Source organism: Neoarius graeffei, chromosome 18 (assembly GCF_027579695.1).
Source record: "Neoarius graeffei isolate fNeoGra1 chromosome 18, fNeoGra1.pri, whole genome shotgun sequence".
Lineage (NCBI taxonomy): Eukaryota > Metazoa > Chordata > Actinopteri > Siluriformes > Ariidae > Neoarius > Neoarius graeffei.
The window spans coordinates 46,083,804-46,095,823 of record NC_083586.1 but is presented as its reverse complement, the minus strand read 5'-3'; the positions used below and the strand labels follow the sequence as shown (position 1 = coordinate 46,095,823).

The 12,020-nt window shown below is 41.2% G+C and overlaps 1 protein-coding gene across 1 annotated transcript; it reads left to right on the top strand.

Annotated features, from left to right (window-relative positions):
• Positions 1–553: 553 nt before the first annotated feature.
• Positions 554–11,754, top strand: psmb12 (proteasome 20S subunit beta 12). Its single transcript, XM_060898928.1, has 6 exons — positions 554–688; positions 3,734–3,804; positions 4,325–4,456; positions 7,336–7,465; positions 8,163–8,307; positions 11,416–11,754. Exons 1-6 carry the CDS (start codon positions 647–649, stop codon positions 11,541–11,543), a joined length of 648 nt encoding a protein of 215 aa, XP_060754911.1. The 5' UTR covers positions 554–646; the 3' UTR covers positions 11,544–11,754.
• Positions 11,755–12,020: the final 266 nt, after the last annotated feature.

Here is a 12,020-nt window from a genome sequence, read left to right as displayed (position 1 = left end):
GAGGCGACAGTGCTAACCACTACACCACCATGCCGCCCATATTAAAGAACTGTCCATCCATCCATCCATCCATCCATCCATTATCTGTAGCCGCTTTATCCTGTTCTACAGGGTCGCAAGCAAGCTGGAGCCTATCCCAGCTGACCACGGGCGAAAGGTGGGGTACACCCTGGACAAGTCGCCAGGTCATCACAGGGCTGACACATAGACACAGACAACCATTCACACTCACATTCACACCTACGGTCAATTTAGAGTCACCAGTTAACCTAACCTGCATGCCTTTGGACTGTGTGGGAAACTGGAGCACCCAGGGGAAACCCACGCGGACACGGGGAGAACATGCAAACTCCGCACAGAAAGGCCCTCGCCGGCCACGGGGCTCGAACCCGGACCTTCTTGCTGTGAAGGTCTAACCACTACACCACCGTGCCGCCCCTGCTTGAAGTGTACATGTGACAAATAAAGGTTTCTTCTTCAAAACCTTGGAAGGTTCATGTGGACTTTGGTTTGGCTGCAGTTACACGTTATTGACCAGAGATGGCGCTGTAATTCTGTGTCTGATCGCAACACACCCGGCTGTTTGGACTCGTGATAGTTTCCTGAATCTAATCGTCCAAAACTGCCACTTCTGTGTACAGTAGCTATGGACCCAGCAAAATCCCAGAGTAAAGGTGTGAGCACAGGTGTAAGTATATCTTACTGTATTATTAATATTGACTGATGATAGAGACTCGTTTATGATTTCAAATCAGACTGAGCTCGGATAAAGAGAACAGAGACTGACCATGAAAAAGAAATCACATTTTGAAGGCTACATTGTTTATTTCTCATTTCATTTGATGATTCGTTGCTGTTTCTATTGGTAATATATTGCAGTTCTGTCGAAGCATAAATGTGTTTTCATTGTGTTTAGTTACTTTCACTTTCATCTAAAGAATGACGCCTCCATTTCTCTCTCAGAAAAAAAACCCCTACTGTACTAAACTGTATCTTTCCTTGTGTCTGAGGTGGTACCCTCTACTCTCATCCCTGTAGTGTGTAACTTTGAATGTAAGGTACCTTTGAACTGATTTAAGGTATACAATTGGGGATTAAGGACTGTTCAGTTTTATATGTTAAAGTTACACTAAAATATACACACTAAAAGAAATGGAAAGGTACACTTTAATAGTAGAGTGTACTATGAATTCATTCATTCATTCATTCATTCATTTTCAGTATAACACTTCATCCTGATCACAGCTGTAGCAAATACACCCTGGATGGGACACAAGCCCAGTGCAGACCAGTCTAACACACACAAACACACGCATTCACACCCAAAACCGATTTAACATAGCCAGTTGATCCACTAGAAATACCGTGACTTGGCCTAGAGTGGCACGGTGGTGTAGTGGTTAGCACTGTTGCCTCACAGCAAGAAGGTTCTGGGTTCGAGCCCAGCGGAGTGAAGTTTGCGTGTTCAACCTGTGTCTGTGTGGGTTTCCCCCAAAGACATGCGGTTAGGTTAACATGGGACATGGTCTGAGGTTGGGCTGAAGTGCTCTTGAGCAAGGCACCTAACCTCCAACTGCTCCCTGGATGCTCTGGGTATGTGTGTACACTCATTGTGTGCATGTGTGTGTTCACTGCTTCAGATGGGTTAAATTTCACTGTGTGCTTAAGTCTGTGATTGAGTGTGCGTATGACAAATAAAGGATTCTTGGCTTGGCTTCTAGTGGTCAGCGTGTCCGCATCTCGACTGAGAGATCACGAGTTCTACTCGTGGTCGGGTCATACCAAAGACCATTATAAAAATGTTATCTACTGCCATCTGGTAAGGCACACTACAATACAGGTGCAAGTAGGGAGTCAAACTCTTGCGGTTACCAGAGGACTAGCCCCCTATTGTAACCAAGGGCTATAGAAATGGAGATTGGCATGTGCCCCATGTGCCTCAAATAGCTAGGTAGTACTGGGACAGACCAGATCCTGCCATGGGAGGGGATGCTGTCAGAAATAGGGATATCGTAGGAGTCCATTTCTGTCCCCCAAGGCACAAGCTACACTAATGTACCCCCTAGGCCTCATTATTGGACTTCAAGCTAACCTCTTAGGGTTAAAAAAGTACATAAATGTTCCCAATCGGTATATAAATGGTACAAATAAATACCTTAGATGTTACTGCCCCAGTGACAAGCCGTTGTACCCCTAAAGGTACAGTGATGTAATTTGTTTTCTGAGCGTGTAAGAGGAAACCAAAGAACCTGGAGAACCTTCATGGACATAGGATAACATGCTAAACTCCACCCATACAGTATCCTGAGCTCAGGATTGAACTGGGGACCCTGGAGCTGTGAGGCGCAACATTAATTTCTGCATTATTGTGCTGGTCGAGCATAGAACATGAGTTTAGCTGTAATGTCATAATACAAAATAACTACAGTAAAACACCATAGTGATATAGAAACCAGATTTATAATCAACCTATATTATACTGTACATGTTATCATTAGAATTAATTGTATGTGTGACATTTTTCAGCACTCAGTGACTACTTTAAGATCACATCAGGAGATCTGCTACTGGTATCCTGTAATCCAGTACTACCTGCTGCAGGGTCGGGTGATTAAACCATCTCCCCACTGACTCTTTGGTGGCTGGACACCCTGATGGAATTAAATACAAGATCCATCTAAAGGGCGTCGGCTCTGGAGAGCCAGAAACTCCTTCAAGTCGATTGTGGAGTGGTGCCCCTTTGACTCTTTCAGCCTTTAGTTTCTCAGTGAAGTGACTATAACCTTTAAGGGTTAAGGCATGCTGAATCTGAACCTGAACCTGACCGCTTTAATAAGTACCTTTAGAGTAGGTAAAATAAAAGCATTTTTTATTTTTAACTGCACATTTTGTCAGCCCGCCTTACTTAAGCCTTTTGGTGTAAAGGGACCGGTAAGGGACCACTGCTGGCCGTTGTGGCTCAGGTGGATAAGGCGCCATACCATAAATCCGGGGACCCGGGTTCGATTCCGACCCGAGGCCATTTCCCGATCCCTCCCCATCTCTCTCTCCCACTCATTTCCTGTCTCTACACTGTCCTATCCAATAAAGGTGAAAAAAGCCCAAAAAAAATCTAAAAAAAAAAAAAGGGACCACTGCTGACCAGATACTATTTGGAAATTGTACCATCAGCACAGCAGTGACACTCACATGATAGTGTGTGTGATGTTGTTATGAGTGTATCAGGTGGTGTAGCATTTCTGGATGTAACGCTTCAGTGTTACACCTGGGTTAACAACAGTCCACCAAAAAATGCCCAGTGGTAAGAAACTGGCATTGATAAATACTAGGATGAACATAAGTTGTGCATACAAGATGATCGACAGTTTCCAACTGAACATCTACAAGGTGAGCCAACAAGTTGCCAGTAATTGTACACTCTAGCAATACCTCTACACCAGATACACTTGTACCATCTCCATATACACCACAATGTTAGCATCACTGGTGTACTGAGAATGGTCCACTACTAAAATAATAGGCCATGTAGTCCCTTTCCATGGATGGATCAAGACCAAATGTTAAGGGGGTTGAGTCCAAGTTTCAAGGCCGAGGCTAGAAGTCTTTAACAATAGAGTTAATACAGAAAATTTATCGAGACTGGCTCAAGGGTAAAGAGTGTCACGGTCCCTAGGAATTTTAACATACAGTATGTAAAAAATATTAACTTAACACTCATGCCATTTTTTGACAGACTACCATCATTGCAGTGACGTACAATGGAGGCGTTATCATCGGTTCAGACTCGAGGGCCTCAATTGGTGGGTGAGTATACAAATATTACTTAACCAGTATGCTATGGGGCGGCACAGTGGTGTAGTGGTTAGCACTGTCACCTCACAGCAAGAAGGTCCAGGTTCGAGCCCAGTGGCCGACGAGGGCCTTTCTGTGTGGAGTTTGCATGTTTTCCCCGTGTCCGCGTGGGTTTCCTCCGGGTGCTCCGGTTTCCCCCACAGTCCAAAGGCATGCAGGTTAGGCTAATTGGTGGCTCTAAATTGACCGTAGGTGTGAATGTGAGTGTGAATGGTTGTCTGTGTCTGTGTGTCAGCACTGTGATGACCTGGCGACTTGTCCAGGGTATACCTCACCTCTCGCCCATAGTCATCTGGGATAGGCTCCAGCTTGCCTGCAACCCTGTAGAACAGGATAAGCGGCTACAGATAATGGATGGACGGACAGTATGTTGTGTGTGATAAATGGGATATTTAGCATTTGTTCAATAAATTCCATGATATTCATGTTTTATTTTCCTTTGTTGTGTTTTTTGTTTTATTGTAATCTATAGGTCTTATGTATCATCTAAGGTCATTAACAAGCTGATCCAGGTTCATGATCGGATATTTTGCTGCATGGCTGGTTCATTGGCAGATGCACAACATGTCACAAGAGTGGCCAAGTTTCAGCTGTCTTTCCACAGGTAATTATCCATAACAGGCATCAACGTTAACTTTTGACACCTTAAATGGCCTCAAAAGTTTTTTGCCCCCCTTGAATTTCCTTTTGCCCTAAAATTTTGTGGTATTTTGGCAAGTTTTCAAGTACACGGTTCAAGGCAATACTGATATTTTTTCTAGGGGTATAATTGAGTTACTTAGACAAAAGTACATGTTTTTTAAAAAACAACATTTATTTTTAAAAACAACATTTATTTCTGCAACAGAAGAACAGGACAAGCCCTGAAAACATGAAACATAAATCAATATCATATATGTAAGACTTACATACGGTACTAGTACAGTATATAATACGCCTTTTTATATCGAGTTTAGGACACAAAACACACTTTGTTTTGACTATAACAATGACTAGCAATATTGCAAAGATGAATTATAAAACTAAAAACATTATAAAACAGGAGTCTGTACTGCAGTACTGTCTTATCATTCAGTTTGCCATTGCATTTAGGAGGAAATTAAACAACTTTTGTAGTGTGGTTTACTATTTGAGACACAAAAGCATGTCTTTCCATTCATTGAATGTACTTACCACTAGCTTTTTTACATATATACATGGACGTCCTGACGTCAACCCGGGAAAACATAGAGGGCACCAGCGACCACTCATAGTGATGAAAAGCACAAATGCGCACACGCGCTTGAAGCGAGTCAATCAGAATCACCGTGACAAATCGGGAAGTAAAAAACAAAATGGCAGTCACAGGGGAGGCGAGGATGCTGGTTAATACGTCTTGTTTTTTGTAATGTACTCGCTCAAAAATCATTTTTGTGCTTAAAGAAACCAACCATAGGTGTCCCCAAATGGGCCTAACTCACTAAAATATTTCTGCCCGAGCATCTTGGTCGGGCAAATCGGGCATTTGGGCATTGCCTGGCGTTGAGGCTTGCATAAACTTATTTAGATTTAGTAATGTGTGTGCATGCGTACACACTTTATTAGGAACGCAGGTAATGTTCATATCAACCATCAGAATGGGGAAAAAATGTGATCTCAGTGATTTTGACCGTAGCATGGTTGTTGGTCCCAGACAGGCTGGTTTGTGTATATAACTATAACTGCTGATCTCCAGGGATTTTCAGACAGAACAGTCTTTAGAATTTACTCAGAATGGTGCAATAAGGGGAAAAAAACATCCAGTGGGCAGATGTTCTGTGGATGGAAACACCTGGTTCATGAGAAAGGTCAGTTGAGAATGGTCAGATCACCACTCTGTACAATTATGGTGAGTAGAAAAGTATTTCAGAATAAACAATCTGTCTAACCTTGAGTTAGATGGGCTGCAACAGCAGAAGACCCTGTCAGGTTTAATTTCTGTCAGCCAAGAACAGAAAGCTGAAGCTGCAGTGGGCACAGGCTCACCAAAACTGGACATTTGAAGACTAGAAAAAACGTAACCAGGGCTGATGAATCTCGATTTCTGCTGAGGAACACAGATGGTCGGGTCAGAATTTGGTACCATTTGCATTAAATCCATGGACCCAAAATGCCTTGTATCAACAGTCCAGGCTGTTGGAGATGGCGTAATGGTGTGGGGAACATTTTCTTGAGGCACTTTGAGTCTGTTAATACCAATCAGTCATCACGTGAGTGCAACAAACTTTCTGAGTATTGCTGCTTACCATGTGTATTCCTTTATGGCCACGTTTTACCATCTTATAATGGTTGTTTCCAGCAGGATAATGCACCATGTCATAAAGCAACAGTCATGCATTTTGAAAACCAAAATGTATTTTAAAGAAGTTGTTTAATAGCACATAATAGCACACTGAGTAAAGCTAATAGGGCCTTTAAAGTATTTGAACGTTATTGCATTTTTGTAGTCTTACTGTTTTTTTTTAAATACAAATTTGATTTATTCATTTACTTTTATCAGTTTACCTTAAGGATTTTCTCATTCTGTATTTTTATTTTTGATTGTTCTTTTTTCCTCATCCTTGTATCCATTTAATTTCACTTTGCTGATTTTATGTTCTATTTTCCCATTTTTAAAAAATTCACTGTTATAATTTGTATGTCTAGTTAAAGATAGACTGCTCTGACACCCAGTTATTTTTGTTTAGTAGACTGAAAGCTACTGAATTCTAATCACAGACTTCCAGTTTTATTAGGGTTTTTTTAATAGAACAATTAATGAATTTAGGGCCACGTGACCCTAAATTCTCCACTATTTTTGCCTGCTTCAGCATGACCCAATTTAAGATACTTTGTCATGCGTCACGTGGTGGGCTTTCCCCGTTCGCGCAAGGCATTGTGGGATACAAATTTGAAACAGGAGAGAAAATTGAGGACGTGAGTGTGTGAATGAATCGTGGAAGACTGACTACAGTAACGGAAAGCGAGAAGAAAAGACGTTATGTTGCGAAGGAAAAGAAACGCAGGACCAAACTAATAAATATCAACGGTCAGCAAGCACCTCAGTGTGATCAGCTGTTCGTTTAGTGACAAAATTATGTAACTGTCAGTGCACAGTCAAAGGTAAACCTGCGCATGTGCACATGGACTTCCTCTGTCTGCTTGACTGCGCGAAGCGAGCGATTTCATGCACATTATTTGCTCAGGAATCCCCTAAAATTAAATAACTTCCCAGCCACAGAATGGCCTGATATTTTGTGATATATTACAGAAATAAACATGTATCACAATGACCAAATTTCAGAGGGAACTAAATTTCACCGATTTTATGAAATCGAAAGGCCGTCTCGCTTTAAACAATATGTAAAGTTGCTAGTATTATTCATTTGAACAGAAGAGTTGTTCAGCAGCATTACTTGAATTTATACTATGAGCTGTCTATCAAAATTGTTTCTAAATTTTTCCCAATGCCTTCTCTCTGCCTAGTATACAGATGGGGTCTCCTCCTTTGGTGAAAGCTGCAGCCACTGTGCTAAAGGAGTTGTGCTACAATAATAGGGAAGATCTACAGGCTGGTTTCATCACAGCGGGTTGGGACAAAAAGAAAGGGCCACAGGTATGATGGTGTGGTAGCGGTTTACAGTATACATTCAGCTAAAGACTGTGAAACGAATCACAGCCGACAGTAATTAATATATGCTCAGATGGAGCCTGTGCAGTTAAGACAGTATCTCACTGGGCTGCGACAGCCTGCGACTAGTTGGAGACACGACAATTGCGATAAAATATGCGAATTAGCGACAATTTTCACTTGGAATCACACTGAATTGATATTCGCATATTTTATTGCAATTGTTGTGTCTCCAACTAGTCGCAGGCTGTCGCAGCCCAGTGAGATACTGGCTGAACTCGCACTTCCTGTCTCACGGAAACTGACTTGAGAAGGGTTCGTGATGGCTTTGCGACACCAGTGACATATTTGCGGCTATTTTGAGAGAAATTTTGTCGCACAAATTTTTTTAACATGTTCAGCGACGAAGGAGCGACACTTTGCGACTCATGCGAGGACATTGAGAAGCCCCACGAATGTTTCAAGACACTTTTGAAACTCTCTCGCGAATGACGTTCGCAATTTGTCGCAAGTTGTCGCAGCCCTGTAAGATACTGGCTTTATAGACTGAAGTCCCCGCTGGAAAATGTAAATGACTTCTCACCTAAATTAGATCACTAGATACATCACTGTAGATATACTAAGTATCCCCACAGCCATCTTGATATGTTTTCTCTCTGCTTTGTGTGTGTATGTGTTTTAGGTGTACACAGTATCAATGGGAGGGATGCTGATTAGTCAACCCTTTACCATCGGTGGTTCTGGTAGCACATATATCTATGGCTACATGGACGCTAAGTACAAACCTAATATGAGCCAAAAGGAATGCATTCAGTTTGTTACGAATGGTAATAAGCCCTGTTAAATCCCATAGACCTATTTAAAGCATATTATTGAGTAACTACTGTGAATGTAATGGGATAAGTTATGTAGATATGAGAGTGAGGAATGTGTGAGGCTGGGCCTACCAGTGAGTCTGGGATTTTAAGGCGCTAACCAGCATTACAGAAAACTAGAAAATTAAGTTAGAGTTACAGAACAGCTTCATCAGGAATACTGTTAAGAATTTAAAAATATATATAATAGTTTTGATTTACCATGTTCTTGTTCATGTCATGATTTAGTAATCTAATATACCATGCACTGAGAGGCTCCGGTTGAAATTATGGATTCTCTGAGGTGACTGGTACAGCCCCACAGAAAATAGTACTATGCCAGTCACCTCAAAGAATCCATAATTGTCAGTGCCTTGTATATTTGATTTATATCCCTCATCAAAAAATTCCAAACTAAAAGTGTTAAGATTGAATCTCGGCATAAACTCGCTGGAGGCAGTCATGTTTGTTGTTTACGTCAGAGCGACCTTTGACCTGCGCATGTGCAATGTACCATGTTATTGCTTGCCTCACTAGGCATGATCACGATACGTAGACCTACATACACAGACATGCTCACGGAGCCACAGCCGTGACTCAAGTCGGCCGTATAGCTTGAAATTGTGACATCAGTTCATGGTATATCCAGGATATACCATGACTGACTCACACCATATCCTTTTTTTGTTTTGTTTTTTTGACATCACGAGATACAGTTAGGTCCATATATATTTGGACACTGACACAAATTTTGTTTTTTTACCTGTTTACTGAAACATATTCAAGTTATAGTTATATAATGGACATGGACATAAAGTCCAGACTTTCAGCTTTCATTTGAGGGTATCCACATTAAAATTGGATGAAGGGTTTAGGAGTTTCAGCTCCTTAACATGTGCCACCCTGTTTTTAAAGGGACCAAAAGTAATTGGACAATTGACTCAAAGGCTATTTCATGGGCAGGTGTGGGCAATTCCTTCGTTATGTCATTCTCAATTAAGCAGATAAAAGGCCTGGAGTTGATTTGAGGTGTGGTGCTTGCATTTGGAAGATTTTGCTGTGAAGAAAACATGCGGTCAAAGGAGCTCTCCATGCAGGTGAAACAAGCTATCCTCAAGCTGCAAAAACAGAAAAAACCCATCCGAGAAATTGCTACAATATTAGTAGTGGCAAAATCTACAGTTTGGTAGCCTACATCCTGAGAAAGAAAGAAAGCACTGGTGAACTCATCAATGAAAAAAGACCTGGATGCCCACAGAAGACAACAGTAGTGGATGATCGCAGAATAATTTCCATGGTGAAGAGAAACCCCTTCACAACAGCCAACCAAGTGAACAACACTCTCCAGGAGGTAGGCGTATCAATATCCAAATCTACTATAAAGAGAAGACTGCATGAAAGTAAATACAGAGGGTTCACGGCACGGTGCAAGCCACTCATAAGCCTCAAGAATAAAAAGGCTAGATTGGACTTTGCTAAAAAATATCTAAAAAAGCCAGCACAGTTCTGGAAGAACATTCTTTGGACAGATGAAACCAAGATCAACCTCTACCAGAATGATGGAAAGAAAAAAGTATGGTGAAGGCGTGGTACAGCTCATGATCCAAAGCATACCACATCATCTGTAAAACACGGTGGAGGCAGTGTGATGGCTTGGGCATGCATGGCTGCCAGTGGCACTGGGTCACTAGTGTTTATTGATGATGTGACACAGGACAGAAGCAGCCGGATGAATTCTGAGGTATTCAGAGACATACTGTGTGCTCAAATCCAGCCAAACTGATTGGTCGGCGTTTCATAATGCAGATGGACAGTGACCCAAAACATAAAGCCAAAGCAACCCAGGAGTTTATTAAAGCAAAGAAGTGGAATATTCTTGAATGGCCAAGTCAGTCACCTGACCTCAACCCAACTGAGCATGCATTTCACTTGTTAAAGACTAAACTTCAGACAGAAAGGCCCACAAACAAACAGCAACTGAAAACCGCTGCAGTAAAGGCCTGGCACAGCATTAAAAAGGAGGAAACACAGCGTCTGGTGATGTCCATGAGTTCAAGACTTCGGGCAGTCATTGCCAACAAAGGGTTTTCAACCAAGTATTAGAAATGAACATTTTATTTACAATTATTTAATTTGTCCAATTACTTTTGAGCCCCTGAAATGAAGGAATTGTGTTTAAAAAATGCTTTAGTTCCTCACATTTTTATGCAATCATTTTGTTCAACCCACTGAATTAAAGCTGAAAGTCTGAACTTCAACCGCATCTGAATTGTTTTGTTCACAATTCATTGTGGTAATGTACAGAACCAAAATTAGAAAAATGTTGCCTCTGTCCAAATATTTATGGACCTAACTGTACATTGCTTAATCAGCGGTGGAACTATTTAATGTTACGTGAGCCATCCTTGGTCTATCCCTGCATGGGAGTTTTTTTGATGAGGGATATGTGTTATTTCATAGTGTCAATGTCTTCATTATTCATCCAAAATATTAGAAAATAATAAAAATGAAAAATATCTTCAATGAGCAAGTATACCAGAACTTTTGACTGGTAGTGCCGATAAACAGTAGTATAAATAGTATGTATAGTGTCTGTAGCACTTCGTATGGGTGGGTGGAGCACAGAAGGACGGCAGGCCAGAACTGAGTTCACAAAACTCTTTAATTTTCCCTTTTCAGTGGAATATTAACTCTCCCAGCCACACACACACACAAGTCGTCTGGTTGGGGAGAGAGCTCTCTTCCTCTGCTGTCTCTCTCTCCTTATATAGGGCGCGGTTGCTGGGAAGACACACAAACACAGGTTAATTGACATTAGGTGTAGTGATTCTGCCACTTACCTTCCCTGACTCCGCCCTCCGGTCACAGACCGGCGCTTGACCATGCCCCTGCTGCCACAGCGTCATTCTGTGACACTGTTGAATCCCGAAATTTGTTGACTAACAGTATTATATCTCCAACTTAGACAGTGAATGATGTAAATGTGTTGTACATTTAGTCAAACATAACTGTGGTAATATCTTGCCTTATATTGCTAATGTTTGGCACACTCACACTCTCTCTCTTTCTGTCTCGTTCCAGCTTTGGCATTGGCCATTGGCAGAGATAACGTGAGTGGTGGCATCGCTCATTTGGTGGTGATTACTGAAGGTGGAGTTGAACATGTGGTTGTTCCTGGTGATAAATTACCAAAGTTCAGTGATGAATAACTGATAAAAATAAAGACAGCTAACCACTAAGTAACTACTGTGATATACTGAAATGGAAGCGAGAGTACACTAATGGAGTATACTTATTCCAGTCAATTGAAAAAAAAAAAAGTAGAGCACCTGTGTAGTGAATAAGAAGCCATTAGGGGTACCGCCATGTTCAACATTAGATTTTTTTTTTAAATAAAACTTCTTTTGCTTAAAAAATGAAGCAGTTATCTTCTTTTGTGGTTGATTTGGTTTAATTGCCTAAAATTCTTTCACAGATGAGAGGTGAACATTTTGCATCATATAATATTGCAGTTCATGAGAATAATGTCTCCATTCATGTTTGTGTTTTTCTGTCAGCATTATCACTTAGGAAATGTAATCTAATCTTGTGCAATTAGTAGCTAAAGTATTTTTGAAGTATTTTGCTGGACACTTTCTTGCTGTTACTCAGGGGGTTTTTTTAAAAGGACAAAACATCTGATACAA

Coding starts and splice junctions, on each gene's coding strand:
- psmb12 (XM_060898928.1), top strand. CDS start 647: ATGGACCCAGCAAAATCCCAGAGTAAAGGTGTGAGCACAGGT. Junction 3,805..4,324: donor TCGAGGGCCTCAATTGGTGG/GTGAGTATACAA, acceptor TGTAATCTATAG/GTCTTATGTATCATCTAAGG. Junction 4,457..7,335: donor TTTCAGCTGTCTTTCCACAG/GTAATTATCCAT, acceptor CTCTCTGCCTAG/TATACAGATGGGGTCTCCTC.